Below are 27,737 nucleotides of genomic sequence, written 5' to 3'. Positions count from 1 at the left end.
ATGGTTCAATACCCACAAATCAACCAATGTGATACACCACATTAACAAAGGGAAGGATAAAAATCACAGGGTAATCTGAACAGACACAGAAAAAGCATTTGTCAAAATTCAACATCCATTCATGATAAAAATTCTCATCAAAGTTGGTGTAGAGGAAACCTATCTTGACATAATAAATGACATTTATGACAAACCTATAGCTAACATATTCAGCAGTGAAAACCTGAAAGTCTTTCCTCTAAAATCAGGAAGAAAACGTGTTTGCCCATTTTTGCACTTCTATTTAATATAGTATTGGAAGTCCTAGCCACAGTAATCAGACATGAAAAAAGAAATAAGAGGCACCCAAATGGGAAGGAAAGAAGTAAAACTGTCACTTTTGGCAGGTGACTTGATACTATATATAGAAAACCTCAAAGTCTCCATCACAAAACTATTAGAACCAATAAACAAATTCAGTAAAGTTGCAGGATGTGAGATAAACATACAAAAATCTGTCGCTTTTCTATACACTAATAATGAACTATCTGAAAGAGAAAGCAAGAAAACAATCCCATTTAAAATCAAATCAAAAAGAATAAAATACCTAGGTATAAACTTAACTGAGAAGGTGAAGTATCCATGCTCTGAAAACTCTAAAACAATATTCAGGAAATGAAGATGATACAAAGAAATGGAAAGATATCTCATATTCATGGACTGGAAGAATTAATATTGTTAAAATGGCCATGCGACCCAAAGCAATCTACAGATTTAATGCAACTTCTATCAAAATATCAATTACAGTTTTTCACAGAACTAGAACAGATAATCCTAAAATTTATATGGAACCATAAAAGACTCTGAATAGCCAAAGTCATTTTGAGAAAGAAGAACAAAGCTGGAGGTACTACAAGCCAAGGAGCCACCAGGAGCCGGGAGTGAGGCCTGAACACACCTCTCCCGGCGGCTCCAGAGACAGCGTGGCCCTGTCAACACCTCCGGAACTGTGAGATAACACATTTCTGGGGGTTAAGCCAGTCACTTTGCTTCATTACAGTAGCCCTAGTAAGTTAAATAGAACATGTGGCCTAAGAGGGCTGTGCTCACTTGGAAATAAGGCCCAAGGCTGGCACCAAGTCCAGCTTCTCAGGTGCTCGCAGGAACACATTTCACCAGCTCTGAGTGTGGTGGGCCACAGAGGGGAGGGGCCAGGCCCAGGTGAGTTTCAGATTTCTCTGTAATACTGCTAAAATCCAAAAATCCGTATGTCTGTGCCTAAATCCATGATGTTTTCCAAAGCTAGTGGATCCTGGGGCACTGGGAGGGGAAGACAGGAAGTTAGGACTTAAATTTTATTTCTAAATCTTCCAGGCCCAGAAGGGTTGCCTCCAGTGTTTCCAAGGAGGCCTTCACTTTCTGTGCGATCTTTGGGTTTAACTCACCGCTTGGAAAGACCTTGAGTATTTGATTCTGGAGAAATGTTTTCTGTCCTTTCTAGTCTGTGCATATGAAAATGAAGTTGTGGTTTGATACTTGAAAGGAAAAACAGATTATTTTGTTAGCAAATTGGTTTTCTTGGATCAACAATTTGGAGAAGTGAACACTGGAACTGGTTGCAGGGAGACACAGCATCAATCTCCAACAGATGAGACTGATTCTCAGCAAATTGCACCGAGGGTGGTGATGTTAAGATAACCAACTACACATTTTCCACGTGGATCTTTAAAAACCAATATGGAATGTAAAACCTGCAAGTACCTGGCCTCCACAGAGAATGCTTTTTTATTTTTTCCTTTCCCATCTAGATTGGTGTAAAGAGCTCTGGATCTGACGGCTTTAGCAGTTGACAGAATCTATCAAATTTTTCTTAAAATCCCCAGAGCTGGAGACAATGCAGAGCAGTTTGCTGGATTGTGAGAAGATTTTCCTTGAGGGGAAGAATATGCTCGGCATTGTTGCTCCTTTGCAACCAGTCTTGCAGAATGGGAGCAGCTGTTCTGCAAATTATTTTTGTGATGGAGAGGGGAATCTACCTTTCATTCTCTGCATCCACAAGTGGGCATGCAAAATACATAGAAACATACTTATATAACTGTCTTGACCTCCCTCCTTAGTCTCTCTTTTCCTCACTTCCTTTTTTTTCTTCCCCAATTCTCTTTTTGATTTGTGCTGTGAGAGGAGAGGGCTTCTTATGCCTGAGCTTCTTCCTCTGATGACAAGGAAAAGTGTAGGGGAAAACGATCAACTCTTGTACAGGGGCCAAAGGCAATTACTTTGCTTTGAGGATTCCTGGGATGAGGGAATGAGCCAGGAGCTCTTTCAGGAGAGGAAGGGGAGGGGAGGTGTATGAGTGGTCTGCCACTCGTTCTCCCAGGGGCAGCTGCTTCCGCAGAATCCAGGCTGCAGGACGGCTGAGCTGCTGCGAGCTGAGGTGCCGAGGCCCAGGACTCAAGTGCAGACATTACATAAATCAATGCCAATTTAAACGGGAAGATTATTTTAACCTCGGAATGTCACTTTATATGTTTCAATACATGGTCCATTATTTACTCTCCAGGAAAGTTTCACTCAGGGCCCCCCTTCTCTCTGTGCTTATTTGCGACGGCCAGACCATCAGGCATGCAATGAACTGCAAATTGAAACAAGCTCAGCATCCCAAACCGGTGGGGGTCGTGACCTGCTGGGAACATGGCCAAGTGAAGACAGGCATCTCATTCACCATGGCACACTTGGCCCTTTCTTTTGTGAAGCCGAGGGTGAAGAGGTGGCGGTTACAACCCAGAAAGGTGCTCAGTGTAGGTGCTGAGAAGGTGGGCCCTACCCCTCCATCCATCCTGGTGGGACCTCCATGGAACAGCCCTAACTATTCTCAGAAGGAAACAGAGTCAAGTATTTGGAAAGTTACCTTCCATTAATTCCCAGGCGGGTCTAAAGCCTTCTGATGTTAACTGGCAACGGTGTTTCATTTGGGGAAGAGAAGCTATGGTCTCCCCTCTTTACCCAGCTGTGCTCCAATTCTGAAGTCACCTTCTGAGCACAGGTGGACTAAACACCTGTGAGCCTCAATCCCGTAGTAACAACGGTAGTAACAATAGCTGGAGTTCTTTTAGGTGAGTCAACAGCTAAATTCAGAGAACTGGTTTGCTGTTAGCAAGACTCTCCACTCACCTTCTCCGGTCAGCCTCATTTTGGGGGAAATATAACCTTAAAGTAAAAAATTTATGTTCTCAACTTCAGATTCTAAAATATAAATGCACTATATATCTTCATTTAAGGGAAAACTGACTCGTTGGCAAGATAAACTATATACAGAAGTAATGCTGAGAGACTTGTAAAGAGATGAGCATTAAAAGTTTTGCAAAGGATGGCAAATATCTAAGTAGCTGAGTAGCAACTTGATAAATTTTATACCAAGGGTGGTAGTAACACACAATATTCTTTAAGTTTTTTTTAGCTGACACTGTTAGATCAGAGCCCACTCATTCTCATTATTTTGAAGCATTTATAGTAAATCCTATTTTGTACCAGTAGATGTCATTACAGAAATGCAGTGTATTTTAACTGAGTAATTTTAGATATGCTTCTCTTACGTTTTTTCATGTGGGCCAAGCCTTATGGTTGTGAAAAAGTTGGTACAGAGAGATCTCTACAGAAAATGTTTACTAAAGGATCATACAATATACCTCATACGTTCCTCCTAATACAATATTCCCTGGAAAATCTAAGGAAATGAGAAAAGTTAAGATAGGATCATGCAGGAAGTGGAAGAGACGTTCCACACTTTTGATTTTAAATTTATCAGCCACAAACGATCCAGGTCTTCGTGTTGAACTTAATCTGATGGAAGAATTGGGATTTTGAATTAACTAGCTTGTCATTTTCTGTGCACCTGCTGCCTTCAAAGCCTCTGCTGGCACAGACTGTTTCTTTGGGTTTTTAAACAGAGGAACAAAAGTAGCCAGAGGAATCTAAGAAAGGGAGACCACGAACACAGGACAGACATAAAGGGGAGTTTCTCCAAATTTGCAGCTTATCAGTGATAAACTATGACGTAATAAGGGATCCGAGTCAGTGGCCAGAATGCTCCCCACAAAGCGATCAGACCCCAAACGTGTGCTGAATGGTGAGCCAACCAATGGTCTCACTTAGGTCTCTGAGTCACACTCGGTTGCCCACACCCATTCTTCTCCGTCTGCTGTGCTTCCTTGTAGAATTGGGGGCAAAAATGTCTTGCCTTTTGGCTGTCAGATCCTTCCATGTCATATTCCATCCAAACCAATGGGTAATTAAAAATCTTGGTGAAGTTAAAGTGGCTCCTTCCTGGGAGGTGGGAGGCTTCAGTCTTGACCCATAGTATGTAAACCTTTGCTTGAGATTTTAGTGTAGCACCTGTTAGTTTGGTAAGAAATCTGTCACCCGTTGTAGTACCCAGAGCTCTAAGGTAGCAAATCATCTCTTTCTGCCCTCAGGGAAACCGCATATATGATGCTATCAACGGTGAAACATGTTTTTTACATTAATTTTTTGTATGAAATTTTGCAAACTTTGAAATAAACTTTTAAAAAGTAAAGATAGGGACTTCCCTGGTGGCGCAGTGCTTAAGCATCCACCTGCCAATGCAGGGGACACGGGTTCAAGCCCTGGTCCAGGAGGATCCCACATGCCACGGGGCAACTAAGCCCGTGCACCACAACTACTGAAGCCCGCATGCCTGGAGCCCGTGAGCCACAACTACTAAAGCCTGCACGGGCCTAGAGCCCGTGCTCCGCCGCCAGAGAAGCCACCACAATGAGAAGCCTGTGCACCACAATGAAGAGAAGGCCCCGCTTGCCGCGACTAGAGAAAGCCCGTGCGCAGCAACGAAGACCCAACCCAGCCAAAAATAAATAAATTAATTAAAAAATAAATAACTAAATAAAGATAAAATCCTGGTTTTGTGAAAAGATGCTGATCAAAATACTTTTTCGGAAACATTTTCATTATGGAAAGATGTTAAGTATATGTGATTATGTTTCAAAGTCTGAGCAGTTAGCAATTAAGTTCATTTTATTTTTCAAAAATACCATCACATAAAATCTCTGTATACATGATGTGAGTGAAAGAAGCCATACCATGTGATAATATCCATCAAGAGGCTGTTGCATTCCTTGTATTCCAGGAGGTCCCTGTATTAGAAACAAATCAAAGACATACATAAACATTTACCAAAACAATGTGTATTTAAATAATGTATCTAAGAACTCTTAAAATCTCACAGGTAAGAAGAAGGAAGTGTCTGTTCAGTCAAGTATTCTAATTAATAGAGTATCACATGGACATTAGCTTATCTGGTTCTTAAACGTATTTCTAGGTTAAATCCTGCATGAATCCAAAGAAAGGTCCTAACTGGGAACACGTAACATTTTACTAAAAGGTCAGCCATCAGCATATTCCTTATTAAAAGGAATCTTACCCATAAAACTCCTCAAGGGAAGAGGCTGAAGAGCTTCAGTTTATGTTTGACACTTCTTATAGGGCTTTTATCAATGCATTATGGAAGTGTATGCCCACATGTTATTACCTTAAAAAATAAGGGAAAAATATTGTTTTGTTATTGCTTTAATTATTTGAATTAGTTGGGTGAACATGGGCTTCCCACGGACTTTCAGGCCAGAAAAAGATATCTGCTGTATAACCTTGGGCTTAAGACATTTAAATACATGTAGTTTTCAGATGATGTGGAAATATTCACGAAGCACTCTGCTGAGTTTTGGGTGGATAGGAAGGAAGTAAAGACATTTGTCTGTCCCTAAAACTTCCAGGAAGAGAGGAAGAGAAGCATTCTCTGAGTTTTTCAGGGATTAAATTTTGGGGAAAGGGGTGGAAGAAAATGCAAAGATTAACATGATTTGATTTTAGGTAGTTCAGCCAAAATAGATTCAGCTATCTCAGAAAAGAGACTGCATATCTCATCCACACCTCGTAAGCTCCTAGGAGGAGAGAAAATGTTACAGAAGCAAAGTTCTCAGAAGATAAGACACCAAAAGATCATGATTCAGCCAACCAAAGTCACTATTATACAAAGATTATTATTTTAAAAAGCGAACGAAAGCTTTGGAAAGTGAAGAAACATTTTAAGGAACATCTGCTAGCTGCACTCACTGATATAGGTAACACCTTAGGTTATCTTGAAAAGATTAATGTTGGTCAACAGTTATGACGGGTGTTTCTTAGGAACGGCCTGTGACAGAAGATCTAACATGAAGGCTTTACTTTGTGCCGTTAAATGTTGAGGACAGCAAGGTGTAGTGATGGATGATAGAAGGAGGCAGATATAACTCGTGAGAAAATAATAGGCCTTGTGCGGAACGGAGCTGACTGTGGTTGGAAAGACAAACGACGCTGTTACCTTGCTGGAATCAAAACAGAGCTAATGTCAGAAAATAATTCTCAAGGCGCTATTATTTTTCAGGTTCTTTTTCCATCAGCCAGCTTTGTGTGACGTATTCCAGGTCAGGCGGTTGAAGCGAAGAGGAAAGCAATTACTGAGTTGGGGGTTGTTTCACAAAGTTTCCGGCCAAGAAGGTACAAGCTAGGAACTCATTCTTGAAATTCAGGAGACATGAGACTCCATACACATTGATCCTTCTGCAACTATTTTTAACAAGGCAAGGAGAAATCTTAGATACCGTATGTAGTAGCATCAAAGGTAGCTTAGGGGTATCTGCATAGCAGGCGTTGGGTGAATGGTGAATGTGTATTGATCATAAGGTCAATTAGATCAAAGACTAGTGATGTGGTAGGTACATTTAGCTTCAGACACATTCGTCTTAGCCAAAAGGGAAAGGCTTAACAAGTGGGGCTCCTGAATACAGCAGATCAATTAATAACGTCTGTCAACTAGAGCAGAAGAATCCATCAAATAATAACGGCACACATCTAGGTAGTGTGTATCGTGCGCCAGGCATTACACCAAGGGTTTCAAATAGACTAACTCATTTCATCTCTACAATGACACCATGAGGTATGTACCACCATTATTTCCGATTCAAAGATACAGAAAAATGAGCGTTTGAAATAGTTAACTGGCCCAAGGTCACAACCCTGGTATGCGGCAGGGCTAATATTTAATGGAGGCAGCCTGGCCCCAAACTCGCTTCTTAGTTGTTCAACTCTTGTAACTTAAAAGCAGATTCTCAGCCTAAAATAATTTTCGCAGGCATTTTAAAATTATGGTTATGGAAAGGAAAACTGTCCCAGTATCCTGCTCCTGTAGTGACCTGCAGCAGCTATACAGATACCACGGCTTTGCTCTATTTGTGTTGGGCTGGGAGACACAGGACGCCCGAGTTAATGGGATAAGTAGACAATTACACAACAGCTGTAAAGTGCTCATGAGCTCCGGGGAGACACACCTGTTCATAACCCAACTGTGCTCGCGTGTAATTACCGGAGCGGTCCATCAGCCTGGTGTGGGGAGAGACCCTAATGTTGTTTCCTACTGCAAAGAACCATGCCTGGTGTGATGAAGGGAATTAAAGATACATTCAACTTGGGAACATATATGCTCGGTAATGGTTTAAAGCATTTAAAAAGGGTTTTTTATTTGTTCGTTGTTTTTCTTTTTTGGCTAAAATCTTGCTAGAGGTGGAAGACAGAGAAATATCCTGTCTGCCACCTGCGTCATCAGATGCTAGTGTGAAAATGATCAACTGTTTGCATTATCAGCTCCTTAGATTTCAGCCTGGGCCACAGATTCCCAACGTCTAAAGGATGGGGAGAGCTCTGTGTTAAAGCTTCTTCGGTCCTGGTCTTGGCCGCACTTTCACTTTGCAGCCGGTTCATGCAGCATGCGGAGCTTTGCCTTTTTTCCCTTCCCTGGTCTCTGCTGAGAGCTCCCTGTCACCGTCAGGGCTGGGCCTTTGGGTCAGCTTTAGCGCACCCTTGATGTTCTGAATCAAGGTCTCCGTGGCCCCTCAGCCACTCTGCTCCCTCTCTGGCCCTCCTTCCTGAACGGTCTTCCTTCCTCCCTCTTCTCTGAAAGCATCCTTCAGCTCCCCATAACTGCTGACTGAACGTCCGTGCGCCATCTGGGTACCACTTATCCCCACGCACCAACACTCTTCATTAGGAGCTCTCTCATTAGGGGCTCCTTTCAGGATTCACAAATACATATTTTCAGGTTGTACACAACTGCCTTCTGGCCCTGTGGGTTTCCAATTAACTTTGCTAACAACCTTTGAAATACCAAAAACCTCTATGAAGAAAGTTGCACTAATCAACTTTTTTCAAAGCATGCTAAAAAACAGCTTTGCTATAAGAAGAGATAGAAAGTTTGTTATTGAAAAGTCATTTGGGCTAATTTTCAAGAAATATTTCTAACTTTCTAATGGCTAGCAGAAAAGGCAAAGACCAGTAATTATTTTTCTTATATTAAAAAATTTATTAGGAAGCCTAACCTCATTCATAGGAATGGTAAGATGAAGCATGTTTCAATAATACAGTAATTGCTGGCAAGGTTAGTGTCAGAACGAGTTTTTCTCTTATATATATATATTCCATCTATAACATTATATATAACTTAGTGAAGCACATTTATACTGATTTATGGGTTTTTGTGTGTGTGTGTGGTACGCGGGCCTCTCACTGTCGTGGCCTCTCCCGTTGCGGAGCACAGGCTCCGGACGCCCGGGCTCAGCGGCCATGGCTCGCGGGCCCAGCCGCTCCGCGGCATGTGGGATCTTCCCGGACCAGGGCACGAACTCATGTCCCCTGCATCGGCAGGCAGACTCTCAACCACTCCGCCACCAGGGAAGCCCTGATTTATGGTGGTTTGAGTACATGTCTATCTTTCCAGTTGGAATGAAAACTCCTTGAAGATAGGAGTTTCAATCTTTTTTATCTTATCATAACATATAGTACCCCCATCCCAGTATTTGCTGAATTCAATAGAATCTTTTGCAAGAAAAATTTTGAGGGTATAGCCAATTTCTTGCTCGTTCGTTTTGATTTCAGTTAGAAATGGAAGCAAACTGAGCAGGGGTCTTGCTGCTTCCAAACTCACAGAATACAGGGCCAACAGATGCAGATTAATCTAAGAATCTGGCTAAATAACTGAAAACAAAGCTTCAGTGAGCTCCAGTTAGTGGAAAAGAGCTTATGGATGGATTTTTGACCAGAATTACAACATGGAAAGTTGTCTCCAATTCTGAGAGAAAAATCAATAGTACTCTTTAGAAAATATTTGGGAAATCAATTTCTTTTTCTTTTAAACACAGATCCTTTTATTTATCTTAAATATTTGCTCTAAATGAGTTTTTTCATTGTCTCTTGGGATTTAATTAACTTAAACAGTTGTAATTTTAGAATAGATTGTTTTTCAGAGAATGTTTCTGCTACAAAGTTTTAGTGGCTAAGGAGATACCAGCACTCCAACCCCTCCCCCTCCAAATTGCTGAAAACTCTCAAATTGCAAAATATGATTTCTGAAGCAAGGAGGGGATTCATTAAGTGTTTATACTATGGTTATATTTCAACACAGAGACCTCAAGTTCTCCTTTATGGGATTACAGTGGGGATGTGGGCCAGATAGCACGTATTAGGTGAAATTTAAGTTTCCTGGGAAGGGGCTCTTATTTCTGAAAATGTCTCACCCACCTTCTGGTTTATGCCTGCCTAAAACTTCATATAGAAAGACTGGTTTATTTGGTGTTGGGTTTTATCACCAGCTCGAATACAAGTGTTCTTGGGAGATGTAATACTAATGTTTCATATTCATACAGCTCAGCATAATTCTAAATACGTTTTCGCTTATATTTTCTTAGATGGCAGGGTAATGTGACTGCAAAACACATCATCTTATTTGATTCTCATAAAGACTGTGTGAGATGGGTATGATTATGTTCTCCATCTGACAGGGAAAAACTGATAGATTTACCCCCAAATCACGCAATAAACAAATGGTAGAACCAAGTATAAGAGTTGTTCCACTTGAATATATTCTTATGGATCATTCAGTAAGTATTTCCTGAGAGCAAGTTGGATGGGACAAAAAAGGGGAGGAGTAACGGGATGCTATGTGGCAGGTGGGACAGGAGAAGACAGCACCGAGGGAGGAGAGGGTACAGAAAAGGGGGGAGTGCAGGTCCTGAAGACTGTGGCTTCGCAGCCCCCCAGGCCTTTGGCACTCACTTTCTGGCATGAGGCTCTGAGAAATGTAGTTAAGTCTTAAGATGAACTTTGATTGTAAAAAGTGGGACTCAGAGGAAAAAGCTATAGGAGGATGATAATCAAAGAACTTGGAAAGGTATCAACACTTTTGCTTTAGAAATGGGAGGTCCTGGATTAAATCCTGGGACAGAAAGTAAAACATAATGAGCAGATGGAAGAGAATGATAAAATGGGATAATGATAAGAATATTAATAAATGACAACAGTAACCCTTGGAAAGTAATAACTGTGTGGCAGGTACGTTATGTTATTGCATTTTGCTTTTACAGCAGTCCAATGAGGTAGGCATTATCCTTATTTTACTTACAACAAAAAGTTTACTATCTTACCCAAGGTCATACAACTAGCAGACAACCGCTAGGTTTCAACCCAAGTTGGCCTGACGCTGTATCTTTGATATTTTAACTCTTTCCTTTATCTGCCTCACAGTGAGAGGGATGACAGATAGAGAAAAAAAAAAACCCAAAATCAATCATCTTAAAGCTGGTTAAAAACATCACGTAGGGCATTCAAGGGTAAAAGACTGCAGATCTATTAATGAGGGACAGAATCTACAAGGGCCAAGCACAGGGAGCTCCGGGACGCAGTGTAGATGCACCTTTTCAAAGACTGGACAAGAAGAGATCAAGAGGAGAGTGACCAGAATGGGAGGAGGGTGAGGATAAGAGAGAGGAACCACAGGCAGATACAAGAAATGTTAAAATCAAGGAGGGCCTGGATTAGAGAGAGGTGAGAGGGAGACTTCTGAGAGGGAAAAGGAAAGAAGTTGGCAATCTTGATCGGCATCTTAAGTAACTTTTGAAGTTCAAATGATACCAAATGAGGGGTAGAGTCTTGGCATTCATGAGATGGTAGAAGAAAAACAAACACACAAATGGTCAGAGTTGGTGGGAAAAAGACTAGAAACAAGAGAGTAAGTTTGCTTAGGGATCATATTGATAGGCTGAAATTCCTACGAGCGTGAAATTGCAGTGGATGAACAGTCATGGGAAAGTAGTCACACTTAGTAAGAAGATGAGATACCCTTCAAACAAAACTACAATTGTGCCATTGTGTTCTTGTGGAAGAGAGATTTGTGTATTGCCATGTGGGATCTGAAGGATTTAAGTGATACAGCAATACACTGGTTCAAGCATTGGTCAAGGGCATCTTCCGGGGACTTCCCCTAAAAAAGGTAAGAGCAGTTTTTGTTAGAAGCCAGCAGCCAACGCTTAATCTTGGTGAAGCTCTGGAAATTCTGAGCAGCAGTGATCGTCTCTTGTCTCAGCCAGGTCCCCCTTGCCCCACCCCAGTGGCATACACGTGCACTCTACTTTGAAAGATCAGTAGCTCCTAAGTATCTCCGTATGAGATATGCCAGCAACCCTGGTTCAGAAGTTCAGAAGCAGCGTGATTAACAGGTGAAGGATTGCAGCGAAGCAGCGCTTCTGGGTCTTGAATGAGAAGTTTTCACATCTGCCATTTTGGACATTTTTCAAACGCATCCCTCTGTGTATTCCAGAAGTGCTCACTTGAGCTGGGCTTGTCTCTTCTGGCCTGCACACTGAGCTGTGTAATTGAGGGAACTCAAGCAGAGGCAGTTTATGGTTGTATGAATAAGCAAAATACTCAATATGTGACCTGATTGTTTTCCAAAATTACACAGCCGCTGGTTTCACTTGTCATTTTGGAACAGGGGTGGGAGGATGAGGCTGTGACAGTGAATGCATTCAATGGGTGTAATTAATCCATTTCATAAAAGCAGATTTTCTACATTATGCTGTGAGGCTCAGAAGTTTTTAACACTTTACTTTCCAAGGGAGAAAAAAAAATCATTTTCTAAAGGAGCTTATTTTCCCTGATACCATGAAACAAATCCATCTAATTGGTTATAAAGCCCATTGCATTCTTGATAGAGTGCCTTGCTGGGACATTGATGACTGATTTCCATGGCATGACAGTTAGAAAAAAATGATTCCTCCCCTAACGCTGCGATTCTGCTTATCCATCCATAAAATGTTTCATACTCATTTCCCCTCAGTATGTCCTGCAAAAGCAAAAACGTTACGTGTCAGCTTCCTGTAATATAAGGGGCAGCAGCAGTCTCAAGAGGAGCCTTGCCTCCCCACTGAAGCCACATCACTGACCCTGCATGAGGTGATTAAAGCCAGCGGGGCATGAGAACTAGTAAGGATGGAGATTGCGAAACAAATGATCTGTATCCAGTGGCATCGCCCAAAGTTCACCATCAACAGAAACCATACCTGGGGAACAGCTGAGCTTGCACTCCCCTGTCTGACCTCAGGAATCTCTCAATACACCTCTCAAATCTGAAGGGAGGTTGGCTTACACAGCCTGCACCTATCAGTGCTTTGAGATTCCACTTATGTAACTGATAATATTCACTCTCTTTAAACGTGTTGGTACATGTCAATCCCAAACTCCCTAACTATCCCTTCCCCTCACCATTTCCGCCACCCACCCCTGTAACCATAAGTTCTTCTCTACGTCTGTGCTCAATAGTATGTAACAACTTAAATGGAAAAGATTCTGAAAAAGAATAGATACATGTATATGTATAAGTGAATCACTTTGCTGTACACGTGAAACTAACACAACATCGTTAATCAACTATGCTCCAATATAAAATAAAAAAGTTTAGACAAACAAGTGTTGGTAGGATGACAATGCTTCCTAGACAGAGAAAACGTGATTCCCAGGCAAACCGCAGAGACTTAAGACAGCCAGGCTGATGGCACTGGCTTACATGCTGCCAAGTTACGTAGAGGCCAAGGGCATGTACACAACTCGAATGGTTGGGGACATTCTGGACAAAAGCAAAGTGACGTTTTATTTTGTGGTGATTGGAGCCTCCACTTTCAACTCCAATGTCTGACATCAAGGTTTCCTTCTGATCTGTAGGTCATACTCATGATAAATATGCAAATTACATGTCTTGGCTCAACTGAACCACACGATTACATAGGGTACACTCGGGGAAGTTCTAGAAAAGAATACTGAATGATTTCATTTTTAAAACACTTTGCCCCATTCTACAAAGGATTTCAGGCAAAAGAGAAGATGCTGGCACTCTAGGCCGGTGAAGAAGTAATTAGTGATATTAACCTCAGCCCATCCCACAGGATGCTTTTCCTGTTTTGTCAAAGAAATTTGGACTATTTCAAGCGTGTCGAAAAGTACAGAATATAATATGATAAATCCCCATGAATCCACAATCCAATGTTGTCAGGTCCTAACCATCTGCCATATTTACTTTAGATCTCTTTACCTTTTAATGAAATTACAGATATAACTGAAGCTCCTTCTAGGCTTACTTTCTACAGAATTTCCTCTCATGTTTCAGGTCCCCCAGATAATGCTGAAAACTTGTTGCTTCTCTACTCACATAACTTCTTTTAGTCTCTCCTTTGATGGAAACAATTTCCTACCAGGTTGTAGCTGCTGTGAAGAGAAAACTGACTGAAGAGATTTAGCTAAGCCCCTTACTTCTGGAGGCCCAGACTTTTCTTATTGTTAAAATGGAGATAATCTTTTCTTGCCTGTTTCACAGAGTTATACGACGGTAAAATTAAATGCCGTATGGAGATACTTTCGTAAGCTCTATCAGCAAATACAAATTATAAGATTATTTGGGAAACAAGTTTCCCTTTCTGAATATTTCTCAAAGGCCAATCAGATTTATTAAAAACCTTACTGTTTACCTCTCACAAAGAATCAGTATTTAATCTATGCACTGGCCCAACAACAAGTTTGGTGACCATATATCAAGGATTTCAAATATTCTGTCCCATCATTGCTATACACAACGTCTGTCATTCAGAAGTCTTAATAGTTGGTTTCAATAACATGACCCAAAATGAAGAAAAGGAGTCAGTGGCTGTAAGAACATAAAATCCTTTTCTTCCCAAGTGTATCTATAATTAGTAAAAAACTCAGGCAGTCAGAAAGTGGCTAATAATGTCTCACTGCTGCTGCTCATTGGGAGAAAAAAAGAGAAGTAATTAGGGAGTGGAACCCAAGTGCTGGTTTTCACATTCTCCACCTGAGACCCCAGCTGCCTCACATGCATGTCTACGGATTCTGTGGCCACACAAGGTGACACTGGAATGTTAGTAATGTTGGCAACAGCTGTTTTGTCTGGGACCATGGCCCCAGTGGGGGACGAGTGGCAATAAAAATGATTAACTGGCCATGCCTCCATTTTATAGGTCTTAGGTATCTTTATTTTTAACTCTGAGGAAGTCATCTTATTTTTATTATGAATAAAATTACTATTCCCGTTGACACAGATAAATGGTTAGGTTCTTTTCCTCCGAAGATATCAGTACAGTACATGGCCTTTAGCCATTAACAGACCAAAGAGACTAAAGTTCTTTGCTGAAAGGAAAACTGAGAAACAGAAAACCCTGATCAATTCAAGGCTTGTAAACGGATGTTCAGACTATGAACTGGATTCCCACTGAGACATGATGGTTCTCAAAATGCACATAGTCACACAGAGTATTTTAGCAAGAAGTCAAATGTTTTAATTGGACATTTTTGTCATCCACTTTATTGAGCAGTCCAAAATGTGTCTTGGGGACTAACTTCCCTTAGGGGTGGGCCTTGCTAACATTAGCTTTGCACCGTGGGTCCTCAGTGCATAGGAAATAAGGCTGGAGATGAAGACGGAAAAGGTGGGGATAGTGATGGATAACAGGGCACAGATGCGGGAAGGCATTAGTTCCACGGTGTTTCCAGAGCATAGACTTTCATAGTTATAACTGCTCATCTCAACCTGCAGCCTATCAGAAAGGAAGCCTCAGGTGTAGCTGTGGGGAAGAGAGAATCAGACTTGTATGTGATGAGATTCTCCATCTCCAAGGAAAAACATGGTGTCCCCTGGATTCAGGCTGGGCTGAAGTGAAATGGGCAACTGTCAAAGCTTTGTCTGTTTCCTTGTTTTCTCAGCAAACAAGTCTGTTCCCTGTCCATGCAAAGACTAAAAACGATATGCTACAATGACGCTGCCTTTAGAATTATCATTAGGAATAATAATTTCATCACATCAAAATAAAAATCTAACCGCCTGAGATAAAAACACAAAGACCTAGAAAAGGGAGATGTGGCCAGTTGATTATTTTCCTTGCCACTTATTCTCCCCCCCACCCCGCTCCCCAATTCCACTCTCATAAGGCTAAGCCACTCAGCTCCAAAGCCTCCTCTGGCACTGTTCTCCTAGCTCCTTTCTGTTTACTGAATCCAGCAACCTCTCTCCCACCTCAGGCCCTTTGCACTTCCTGATCTTTGTGGTTGGAAAGTTCTTGCTCTGGGCCTCACACGGCTGGCTACTTCTCAAGTAATGTCTCCTAGATGCTCAGAGATGCCACCTGGACCACCTTAACTAGGGCAACAACTCTTCCTCCCAAACCACTCTCACGCTACCCAGTTTATTCCCCTGCAGCACTGCATATTAAGCTGAACTTGTTTTGTCTACCTATGGAATTGCCTCTTCACCATCGGTCCCTCACCCCACACACACATGATAGCGTGTAAGTTACTGAAGGTAGAGACCTTAGCTTTATTATTATTATTATTATTATTATTGTTTGTTTGTTTTTTACGGTACGCGGTCCTCTCACTGTTGCGGCCTCTCCCGTTGCGGAGCACAGGCTCCGGACGCGCAGGCTCAGCGGCCATGGCTCACGGGCCCAGCCACTCCGCGGCGTGTGGGATCTTCCCGGACCGGGGCACGAACCCGTGTCCCCTGCATCGGCAGGCGGACTCTCAACCACCGCGCCACGAGGGAAGCCCGAGACCCTAGCTTTAATTTGTCTGTTTTTTTTTTTTTTATATAAACCACTGTATACTCAAGGTTTGTAACAGTCATTAACACATGCTAGGTGATCGAGGTAAGTATGTGTTGGATAAATGAATTCAATTTCACATCCTAAATTCACTCTTTTAACCATGTATCCTGCTCTGTAACCATAACCTTCAGGACTGAGCAATGCCTCATGCATTAAAGGTGAAAGAAGTTCTACACTGAAATTAAAATGAAAATGGAAACAACACGGTTGTATATGTTTTCAATCTTATGGTTCCTTTAGAAAAGAAGCGTAAATTCCACCAGAGTCACCTCCCACAAAAACTCACGCTGTAGAGTTTTATCAGCGTGTTACAATAAGTCAGCATTTTAGAGAAAGCTAAGGGCTTTCACTTCTAGAGGCAGCCAGTTGACATTGAAAATGACTGTTGATAAGCTAGCATTTGTATTTAAAATACAGGATAAGCATAAGATGCAACAAAATCCTGAAAATAAACTTTGAAAATCATGTAGATTTATAATTAAACCTCGAACACTGAGCAATCTCCGGACCCTGGACAGCCTCCTGAGGGCTGAACAGTGTCATTCTTCTAGAGCTTTTCCAGTGGAAACAGTAGAGGGAGCTCCTGGTCCACATTACACATTATGTGAATTTCTGTGACACACGTGAGCCCCACTGCTCAATTCTCTTACTGCAATAATGAAACAATGCACAAAAACAATGCCAGAGGAAAAAAAAAGAAAGGAAATCAAGGGCCCTGCCTGCAACAGAAAGGAATAATAACACATTTTCCAATTAATGTGGTTTTTAATAAACACGTTTGCAGGGATGATGAATGAGAAGTGACGGAAGTGTCAAACGGGTGGGCTAAGACATGCCGCCTTTAATGGCTCATTAGTTAAACTCTTCTGTTCCGCCTCATTGCCAGCTGCTCTGCTCTCCCTTCTAAAGGAAAGAAAACCTGGAATACTCTGAAATAAACTAAGGCATTTCAAGTCTCGAGACTCTCGAAGCCTCATCATGCTAACACGAGGCCACTGTTTTCCATTCCTTTACGCTACTCAGATAACTGGAAGGCTTGAAAGACAAAGAAATCTTTACTGGAGAATGAGTGAGAGAATAAAGGTGGGTTTAGCGGTCCATTCCTGGGTCTCAAGTCTATAACCCCTACTTATACTTGTGTGATCCTGGGCAAGTTACTCGATGTTTCCAGGCAACATTTACCCCATTATAAAATGAGCATCATTTCTACTTCTCGTGATAGTTGTGAGGATTACATAATGCGCTGGCAGTGGAGCATCAAACACAAGAGCTAGGGCTGTAATCATCTCTCCCGGTCCATCTCTCTCTCTTTGGTGGAATATGTTTCCTCAGGAGTTACTGCTATTTCCTTCCCTAGGGAGAGGCTTAATGCTCTCGTGCTTCCTCTCTGAAAACTGCTCTCAATCATAATCTTAGGGGCTTCCCTGGTGGCACAGTGGTCAAGAATCCGCCTGCCACTGCAGGGGACACAGGTTTGAGCCCTGGTCCGGGAAGATCCCACATGCCGCAGAGCAACTAAGCCCGTGAGCCATGGCCGCTGAGCCTGCGCTCTAGAGACCACGAGCCACAACTACTGAGCCCGCACGCCTAGAGCCCGTGCTCCGCAACAAGAGAAGCCACTGCAATGAGAAGCCCACGCACCACAACGAAGAGTAGCCCCTGCTCACCGCAACTAGAGAAAGCCCGCGCGCAGCAACAAAGACCCAATGCAGCCAAAAATAAATAAATAATTTAAAAAATCATAATCTTAGTGTATTTGCAGGTATCATCAGTCCAAGACATTGCTACTTAATGGTTTCCCTCCAATGAAGAATATTCATTCAAAACAAGATGACAGAAGCTGCTTGGGGGAATTTGGGAGCTTTTCCCTTTGTGTGGGTAAGATCAGCTCTGCTTATTAACAGGAAATTGGACCAATACTTTATAAAAAGTGATGAAGGGTTGTGGCCAGCTCTGTGAACCAGTTAGTTGCCCCTCAATTACCAGCATCTCAATAAGAATAATTTTATGTATGCAGATTACATGTGTCTAAGTTTCAACTAAACCTTCCTCAAAGAGAGGAAAAGTTGCTATTAAGTATGGGAAGCTAAATTGGAGTAATATATATGACTTTGATGAAACAATACTTCATAAAGAAAATCTAATAACATTAGTTCAAAGATCTACTTTAAGTAAATATTCCTTTATTAGATATTTTCCCCTAGAGAATGTACTCTCTCAGGGTGAAAGAGATTGTCCTTCCACACACACAAAGTTGTGGGAAATTATTCTTTGTAAACAACTAATCTTTTTGGTACAAATGTTTCTTAAGAAGGTGAGAAAATACAAATTTGGCTTCAGAACAATCACAAATAGAATGGTTGGTTAAAATGTTTTAATTATTTGAGTTGCTTCAGGCCATTAGAGATTTCTTTCTTCTATTTTTTAAAAATCTTCATTGACACTCCCCAGAATAACAACACTACCTTTGATGTAGGGAACATCTCTAAAGCCCTGGAGGGGAGAACATTTTCTTGAAGAAATTGAGCAAAGTATGCTGTTATCAAAGGATCCATGTCTCCTAAAAACTCCTATTCCTTGGTTCTTTTCAGACAATCCCACCGGTCAGAGTAAATCAATAAAAAATTTTCCCTTAACTTTTCTGAAGGCTAATTGCTCAAACATATATAGTAAAATTATATACTATACTGTTCACTCATTTGAGGGACATTATGTATTATTTGATTATTGCTTGATAAGAGAGAAAATTAATTTTTTTTTATAGTTCACATCGTCATAAGACATTCTAACACATGCTTTAGGAATCTCAGACGCCAGCCAGTAGGATGAGTCAGACACCATCTCCCAATCTCAGTCGGAAGGATCTTGGTGCCTCCCAACCTTTCCTTCTTTCTCTTGTTACCTTCCTTCCTGTTGTGAAGGGGAGAGGGCTCATCTCACATAAGGTACAAAGTGGAAGAAGACAAATAAATGAAAAACAACAACATTTTGACCTAAAAATGCCCACAAGTAAAGGGGGACGTCTCTTAAGCTCTATGTCAGTTGTAATAAAATACAAATGACTAGTAAATACTATGATAGCTGCAATGGATCTCACTCTCTCTCAGCATTCCAACTACTGTGCCACTAGAGAGACCTATCAGGAAATCTGGCCATGGGACTCTCCACTCAGAGCTCTTCACAGATTGTCCTGGTTTCTCGGGATATGTGGAGCTCATAGCAGTTCTGCCAGGATGCTGCCCGGGCTGGACCCGACCTGTCAGTGCTGTGGTCAGAGATGCCTGGCCGCCACCTGCCCCACTCCCCGGGGCTCAGCTTTTGTTCAGGCTGCTTTCCTCTGTCAGCAGCTCCTAGCTTGCTCTCTCCTTCCCCTCTATTTGCTTTACTGGACAGACCTTCTCAACTTTTACAGAAACAGCTTTATTGAGGTATAAGTGAGACACAAAGAATTGCATGTATTTAATGTGTACAATGTGATGAGTTTGGACAGATGCAAACACCTGTGATCTCATCACCACAACCAAGGTAACTGACATACCCAGCACCTCCCAGCCTTCCCTTGTGTTCCTTAGTGTGTGCGTGTGTGCATGTGTGTGGTAAGAACACCTAACATGAAATCTACCCTCTTAACAAGTTTTGAAATGCACAATACTGCATGGCTACCTATAGGCACTATGTCGTAGGGCAGATCTCTGGGATGTAATCATTCTGCATAACTGAAACTTTATACCTGTTGAATAACACTCCCCAGTACTCCCGCCCCTATGTGCTCTCTGCTTCCGTAAGTCTGACCGTTTTAGAAATCTCAAAAAGTGGAGCCACGCAGTCTTTGTCTTTCGGTGAACTGGCTTATTTCACTCAGCATAACGTCCTCCGGGCTCATCCATGTGTCGTGATGAGCAGGAGTTCCTCCTTGTTTTTAAGGCTCAACCTTTATGCTTCAGTTGTCAATTCCAGAAGAAAACCACCCTGGCGTTATCTTTTCTAAGTTTTCTTCCTCTATTCACATTTTCTGTGAGTTAAACTTAAATACTTGAAGGGCAAGGACCACATCGTATTCATTTTTGCAAGCCTAGCTCCCAACAGTGTTAGGCACATAGTAGGCCTTAAATAAATGTTTAATAGTTTGTGAAACTATTAAATGATGTGAATTAGAAGCAGGTTGATTTTTGTATAAGCTCATTTTCTTAAAATGTTAGTTAATATGATCTTGAAAGGACTGATTTTGAAGAACTCTGTTCATTTCTAACCATTTGGGAAATAACAGTCCTCTTGCTAAAGTACATTATGTTTAGGGAAATTAAACATGAAGGTGGCATAGAAGAATGTGGGAAGCCAGGTATTTCACCTTTCTTTTCAATGCTTCCCTTAACTCATTCCTGTAAGAATGACAAGGTGCTTCATAGGACTTTTTGCAGTATGGTGGTATGCATGTCATCTATTATGTGAATAACTTAAAAAAATACAAAAGCTGATGAAAAATGTACCCCAAGATAGAGTTTTGATAATACTCGTATCAGACAAAAGATATTTAACCCACTAGAGGAGTTATCCCACAATCAAAAAGACAAAGAGTTTCCATAAACCACAATTCTTATACAAAAATGAGCAGATGATATAGTCTAATAATTCTTTTTAAACAAGAGCTGACCTATGAATAAAAACCTTTTCTTTTTTGAATAGAATTTCCCCCTTTCTTTGGTAGTCTAACAGATTGGTATTTTATTATATTACAAAAGATAATAAACCACTTTTCTTTTAAATACCGTGTACTCAGGATTTAATGAACACTGTGTGTCAGACCCACAGCTGAGTTTAAATTCTAAATCTAATACTTGAAATAAAATAAGTACCTCTCTCTCCCAAACACTCTGGCAATCAAAACCTGTGGAATTGAATATTATAAACTCTTTCATATGGTCGCATATTTCTTAATCTTCTAAATTCTTCAGTAAACTCATTGGATCTACAGCTGAGGACTCATTCCAGGATGTGATGTAATCCTCTTCTCTCCTAGACATTTGGCAAGCCTGTCATAAAGGCCTTCATCATTCAGATTCCTCCTCTGAGACAACAATTATCTTGTCTTGAAAGCAGCATCATGCATTTAGAAAACTATGGGAAAGTCTAATCTTGCCTGTTAGCTTGTACCAGCTTTTCTTGTTTATAGCACGAGACAATTACCGAAAATCCTACAATAAGTTCTCTCTTTTGCCAGAAAATTTGGGATAAAAATCAACAGAGCTGATTCCTTTAAAGACTGGATTCCAGGATGTCCAATTGATGCCATTTTCCCCCCAGTTGTTTCATAACCAGTATCAACTGACACCAGCACATTGCTAAGAGAACAATTTACTTGAACGGCTAAATGGATGAAATGAAATCATTGACAGAGCAGCAATCTTTTTCACCTTTGGCATGTGGCTGCACCCTAAGTGACTCCTAAGGAGCTCAGTCTAGAGCCCTCTAGTGGTGGCGCAGGTGGTTCTAGCCTTTAAAAAGTCACTTATTTTCCCGTCTTCATTTTCTCATCTATGAAGTATATTCATTTGTTGACTCATTCATTAAATAATTAACAGTTACATGCTACATGCCAGAAACTGTGCTAGACAATGATGATAAAATAGAGGTTCAAAAAATATTCACAGGGCAGTGGTCAGAAAGACAAGGAAAATAGGAGTCACAAAACAATGTGCTCTGTCTGCAGGAGGCATAAGCTCATAGGATTGTGGAGGATGACACATCTCGTGCTGTGCTGAGAGCAGCGGCAAGGGCTTCGTGGGGGACCTGGGGTCTGAGCTGAGTCCTGCAGGTGGGGAAGCTCACCTGGGCCTTGGGGAGAACATTTGCAATGTGTGGCATTTTGAGATCATAAAGGAAGATGACACTACAGGTTGCAAAAGAAGAAAGGGCACAGAGGAGGATAGACAAAGATAGGAAAAGGACAAACTTTGAAGGGACTAGAATGGCTGTAGAAGATATGGAATCCATCTGGAAGGAAAGGGACGCTATTAAAGAGTTTTCAACCAAAGAGCTACGTGATCAGAGTTATGATTTAGAAATATTACCCCACTTGTAGAAGGTAGAGGCAATGAGACAGCTGGGAGAAGCCTACAAAAATATAGATACAAATTGACAAGGGCCTAAATAAGGCAGTGGTATGAGGAATGAGAGCCGATGGGAAGTAGAATTGACACGATTTAGGAACTATTTGGATGTGGAGGATGAGAGAGAGAAAAAAAAATCTAGGGTCATTTTTAGAGTTTAGTTTCGGACAGGCTATGTTTGTAGTACATAGGAGACCTCCAAGTGGAGATACTGAGCAGGCCGTGGGGTGTAGGAGCCTGGAACTCAGGAGGAATGTCTGGGTGGAAATAGACTGGGATTCTTTAAACCATACAACATATAAATAAGGGAAGGGGGAACAGCTTTACGGAAGGAGACAAAAAGGATGGCCTCAAAGGTAGGAGAAAACGATCAGCGTCAATGAACCAAGAGAATAGAGAGTTTCAAGGATAGAACAGTCAACAGCGTCAGTTCCTATACAGCAGTGAAATAAGGTGAAGCCTGAAAGGCACTGAGGGAATCTCGTGACTCAGAGATATTGGTGATCATGGAGAATGCAGGGCCAGCGGGTAGCTTGGACATAAACCAGACTCTAGTGGGTTGAAGAGTTAGCAGAAACACAAGAAATTGCACACTTCCTCTAGAAGCTTGGGATAAAGGATGAGATCAGCTAATTGGCTACACAATCTTTATGGCTCTCTTTAGCAACAATATTCTATGAAATTCTACTGGCAAAATAGCTGTGTCAAGAAAAGTAGGCATGCTTCCCCAGATGTCTGACTGACCACCAGCCTGGATGTTAAGAAATTGAGAAGATGGGGCTCAGGTGGGTTCAGCACAGGGGTTGCTGATCTGGGACTCGGCTTGGGGTGCCCATGCAGGCAGTACACTTGCTCCTGTCCAGGAATGAAGTGGGCAGGGGGTGCAGCCAGCCACCAGCCTCCCTGATCTCTTGGTTGTTGGTGGTGGGAGGTGTAGGGAGCACAACCATGTTAAACAGTGGAAAGATGGAAATTATTATCTACAGGGGATTAAGAAAACCTTTAGATGAACACACAGCAGTACAGAGGGACTCATGAAATAGCCTACTGTTTACTCACAGGTGGTCCTGGAGGCCCTGGTTTTCCTGGAGGACCTGGTTTTCCTCGTCTTCCCTAGAAACCAAAGAGAAACAGACAACAGCTACTGTGATTCCATTTTATTTTAAGATGAGACAATATTAAATGGCAATTTTAAAGACTAAAAATTAACTAAAAGTTAAAAAACAATTCCAAATCCACATGACCTTTAAAGACCGGTGAAGTCTAAAAGCTCTGAGACAATTTTTAACAGCCAAGATGAGAAAAACAGTGCCTGGAATGAATCAACTGTGACTCTTATTAGCAGCCCTTTAAAGGCTGTCTACTTTGGTACTCTAGCAAAGTAATATAAAGTATCTGAAGGATGGTCTAAGATGGGCATTTTATCTGATAATTCAGTGGGTTCAGGTGCAATAATAAATGCTTTTATCATCTTAAATTGGTATTTCTCAAAAAGTGATCTGAATTCCAATTTTATAGGAGCTTCATGAGGGTGCTATCAGGTATTAAAAATACACTTTTCTGGGCTCCATCCTGGACTTACTGGTTTAGGATCTCTGGGGAAAGGATCCATGAATATGCATTTTAAAAACCCCTTCCGGTAATACTCATACTCACTAAAGTTTGAAAAGCACTTCTGTAAGCCATATTATAATTATATATGTTGTGAAAAGCACATTAACTAGCTCTTTTCTTCCCTTTGGATGATTAAGCTGTTTTATAAGTGAAATAAAATGTTCACTCCTTGCTTATTAATCTTCATTATTGTAAGTGAATGTTAACTCCCCAAGTTCACAACTAGCTAAATTCCAATTGCAAGAGCCAGAATGACATTTCTAAGTACCTGGGTATCTATAGCATTTAAAAAACATTGATTTATTATACATTTATTTTCTTTCCTTTATCATAGAAGGAAGCAAGCTTAGGTATGGATAGCACACATTTTGAATGAGAAGCATTTCTGAGCAGGTTTTCTAATTCTGTTTCATTGTTACTAATAACTTTATTTTATTACCATATTGGTAGTATGTTAATACATATTAAGGCTTGTTGTTACTTAAAAGGTAAAAGTATTAGGCTGATCTTTCAACTCTTTTTGGGGAGAATTGTAAGCATAAACAGGGAAAGGCCCATTTCACTGACGGATTTTCTTGCTCTGAAAGAGTCAGGCTTGATCTTTCTGGCCTTCAGCTAAGCTTGGAGTTGGGTAGGAAATGCAATACCCACTGAAGCAGCAGAGTAAGGTCTGGAAGGTAGGTAAGCAAATGCGACACTGTGATTGGGTGGGAAATGCTTGCATTAATTGCTGAAGGCAAGTTGAGTACCTACTGTCAAGGACTGCATATAAAAATGGCAGCTGTATTCATAAAAAATCCTGGCTAACAACTACAGAACAGATTTTTTTAAAATTTCATTAAAACCAGAAATAAAATGAGTAGTTATTTTCATGTACCTTCTGTTTTAGAGATCTGAACCTTGGATTTCCTTTGGGGGGTTGTAAGATTGGAATGAATATATAATTTAATATTCTGTATACTGAATAAAAGTTACACACATGGACATAATTTTCTTGTTTGCAGTTTATACATTCTGAAAATCAACATATTGGGTCTTTTAGTAAATGCAAGTCAATCAGCCCCTGAAGATTAATCAATGATAAAACGTTTACTTGGAAAGTGGAGGCATTTATTCATTTACAAGAGCACAAAGAAACAAAATCGGTGACATTGGAGTAGGTGATTGGTTCTTTCTTTTAGGTTGAGGTAAGTTAAAACCATAGGATAAACTTTGTGTGCAGTCTCCTTTCCTTAAAGGAGACATATATATTGATTTGGGCAGGAAGTGGAGAAAATGAGGTTATTGATCAACTTTTATCACAGAGTTAATGTTTAAGATAAACCAAGTCTCAGATATTGTAGCATAACATTGTCATGTCTTAACATGAGGAGTAGACGCATTCATGGTTCAGTATGGTACGGGCAAGCTTCCAAACTCTTGCACATCACTGCTGATTTACATCATTGTTCAAAGCCTTGCGACTGTCAAGAGTGTGCGGATGTGTCTCTGGAAGAGCACAGGGGAACGCTGATTGTCTTTATGCCTCCTTGCTAACAGTAGACATGCAGGTAAGATGTTTTTGAGGATCGTCAAATTATTGGAACATACTGTACACAGCTGACTTCAGCCAGCACGTATTTTCAGTTTAAATGTGGTTTCTAGGCTTGAATTTCTAGTAATATCCTGAAACAGATTTGAATACTTTTTTCTTTTTCAGCTTTACTGAGATATAATTGGCATGTAACATTGTATAAGTTTCATGTGTACAAGTGATGCCTTCATACACTTATATGTTAGGAATAAAGTTAGTGAATACCCCCGTCAGCCTACATAATTACCATTTGTGTGTGTGTGTTGAGAACATTTAAACTCTACTCTCTCAGCAACTTTCAAGTATAAACACAATATTGTTAACTATAGTCACCATGCTGTACATTAGGTCCCCAAACTCATTCATCTTCTAACTGGAAGTCTGTGCACTTTGACCGGCATCTCCTCATTTCCCCTTCCTCAGCCTTTGGCAGCCAACATTGTCTCTGTGTCGATGAATTAGGCTTTTTTAGATTCCATACTCTGGGGCTGGGGCTGTGCCTGGGAGGGCCAGGGAATACCCTCCTGACGTCGATAGAGGGGCTGTTTTTGCGTGTTTCTTTCCACTTCTGTCTCCTCTTATTTCAGGCCCTTCATTCTAGACCCACTGTAAAGTGAGACAAGAAGTGGGCACTCGGATGTGGGCTGGGATGAAAATCCCAGCACATAACAGAAAAATGCTGAGCTGGGTGCAGCCTTCCTGGCTAGGGTGCCTGCTCCCAGGTGGCCATTTGTTCAGAAGCAATTGATCAGTTGGAGTCTGGCTCAATCTCCAAATGGATGGTTTCAGCCGCATTACAATTGGGCTAAGCCAATACTTTTCTGAAAATCGGGAGTATGAAGCATAAAAGGCAGATTTACCATATCAGGTTGCCCTGGAAACCTCAAAGTGCTCAACACATATGTTTCCTGTTTGGCAACAGTGTAAAGGTTATCAGACTGCAGTTTAGGTATTTGTCTAATGATTTAAGCCCAGTGGTGCTCTAACCCGATCACACATCAGCATCCTCGGGAGACCTAGCAGGAACAGATTGCTCTCCCCACTTCCAGAGTTTCTGACTCAGCAGGTCCTGGGTGGGACCTGAGAACTCACATTTATAACAAGTTCCCAGCAGTACTGATGCCACTGGCCTTGAGACCACACTGTGAGAACTCCTGTTCTAAACCTCAACCTCTTATTTCATATTTAAAGTCAGGCAATCTTGTATAGCCCTTAATCTTGTAAACCTTGTAGCTCAGAACAAAAGAGCTGGGTTGGTTTTGTGACTGCGTGGAACTTTAAGAATAAAAACCCCATTGTTAACTTCAGGACCGCCTGGATTGGAATCCCAGGCTTTTCTTTTATGGAAGGTTCTTGTGTCAAGATGTCCTTGCTGTAAAATTGGTACTTACACATTGAAGCCTGTTTGCGAAGAATTAAAAAAGAGATCATGTGTAAAATTCCTGCCACGCACACACCCATTAGGATGGCTAGCTTCAAAAAACAAAATAAGCGTTCGTGAGGATCTAGAGAAACTGGAATGCTCGCGCACTGCTGGCGAGATTGTAAAATGGAGCAACTGCTATGGAAAACACTGCGTAGATTTTTAAAATAATGAAAAGTAGAATGACCATGTGATCCAGAAATCCCACTTCTGGGTCTATATCCAAAGGAACTGAAAACAGGGTCGTGAAGAGATACCTGCACACTGTGTTCATGCGTAGCACTATTCAGAATAGCCAAGAGGTAGGACCAATCCAAACGTCCATTAACAGATGAGTGGATAAACAAAATGTGGTACATACGATGGAATATTGGACATTCCGATACGTGCTACAACACGGATAAACCCTGATGACATCATGCCAATTGAAATAGGCACAGTGAAATAAGTCAGCAGAAGACAAATACCGTATGATTTCGCTTATATGAGGTACTTAGAGTAGCCAAATTTACAGAAGCAGAAGGTAGAACGGTGGTGGCCAGGGGCTGGGGGGCGGGGGATAGGGGAAGTCATTTAACGGGAGCAGAGTTTTAGTTTTACAAGATGAAAAAGTTCTGAAGATCTTTTCACAACAATGCGGCTGTCCTGAACGCTAATGAACTGTACAGCTGAAAATGGTTAAGATGGTAAATTTTATGCTATGTGTTTTTCTCCACAATTAAAAACAACAACAACAACACTCCTACTATAATATCTGACACAGTGGGAATAGTAAATGTTAGTTTCTTTTCTCCCTGCCCTTCTACTAACCTTTATCCAATTATCCATTTTTTTTTTCCATTTGAAAATGTTGATAATATATCAAGAAAACCTTCTAAAATCTGTGTTGTGCATCAGTTAAAAAACGTAACCAACTGTCGACCTTGCATAGGGGGTTTTTTCATCTAAAACAACAATCAAGATGCCCTTTAAGAGTAGAA

The 27,737-nt window shown here is 41.1% G+C and overlaps 1 protein-coding gene across 1 annotated transcript in view; it reads right to left on the bottom strand.

Moving 5' to 3' along the window:
• COL19A1 (collagen type XIX alpha 1 chain) overlaps window positions 1-27,737 on the bottom strand; it is a 362,938-nt gene that overhangs the window by 82,732 nt on the left and 252,469 nt on the right. The window contains exons 16-17 of the mRNA XM_029223905.1: window positions 23,207-23,260; window positions 5,094-5,147 (exon numbers count right to left, since the gene is read on the bottom strand). Of these exons, the coding sequence (XP_029079738.1) occupies window positions 5,094-5,147; window positions 23,207-23,260 (108 nt within the window). The remainder of the gene's footprint in view (window positions 1-5,093; window positions 5,148-23,206; window positions 23,261-27,737) is intronic.

The sequence above is a fragment of the Monodon monoceros genome, unplaced genomic scaffold (genome assembly GCF_005190385.1).
Source record: "Monodon monoceros isolate NGI ecotype Baffin Bay Population unplaced genomic scaffold, NGI_Narwhal_1 Super_Scaffold_15, whole genome shotgun sequence".
NCBI lineage: Eukaryota > Metazoa > Chordata > Mammalia > Artiodactyla > Monodontidae > Monodon > Monodon monoceros.
Note: the sequence above shows the minus strand (reverse complement) of the source record. Positions and strands in the feature narration are given on the sequence as shown.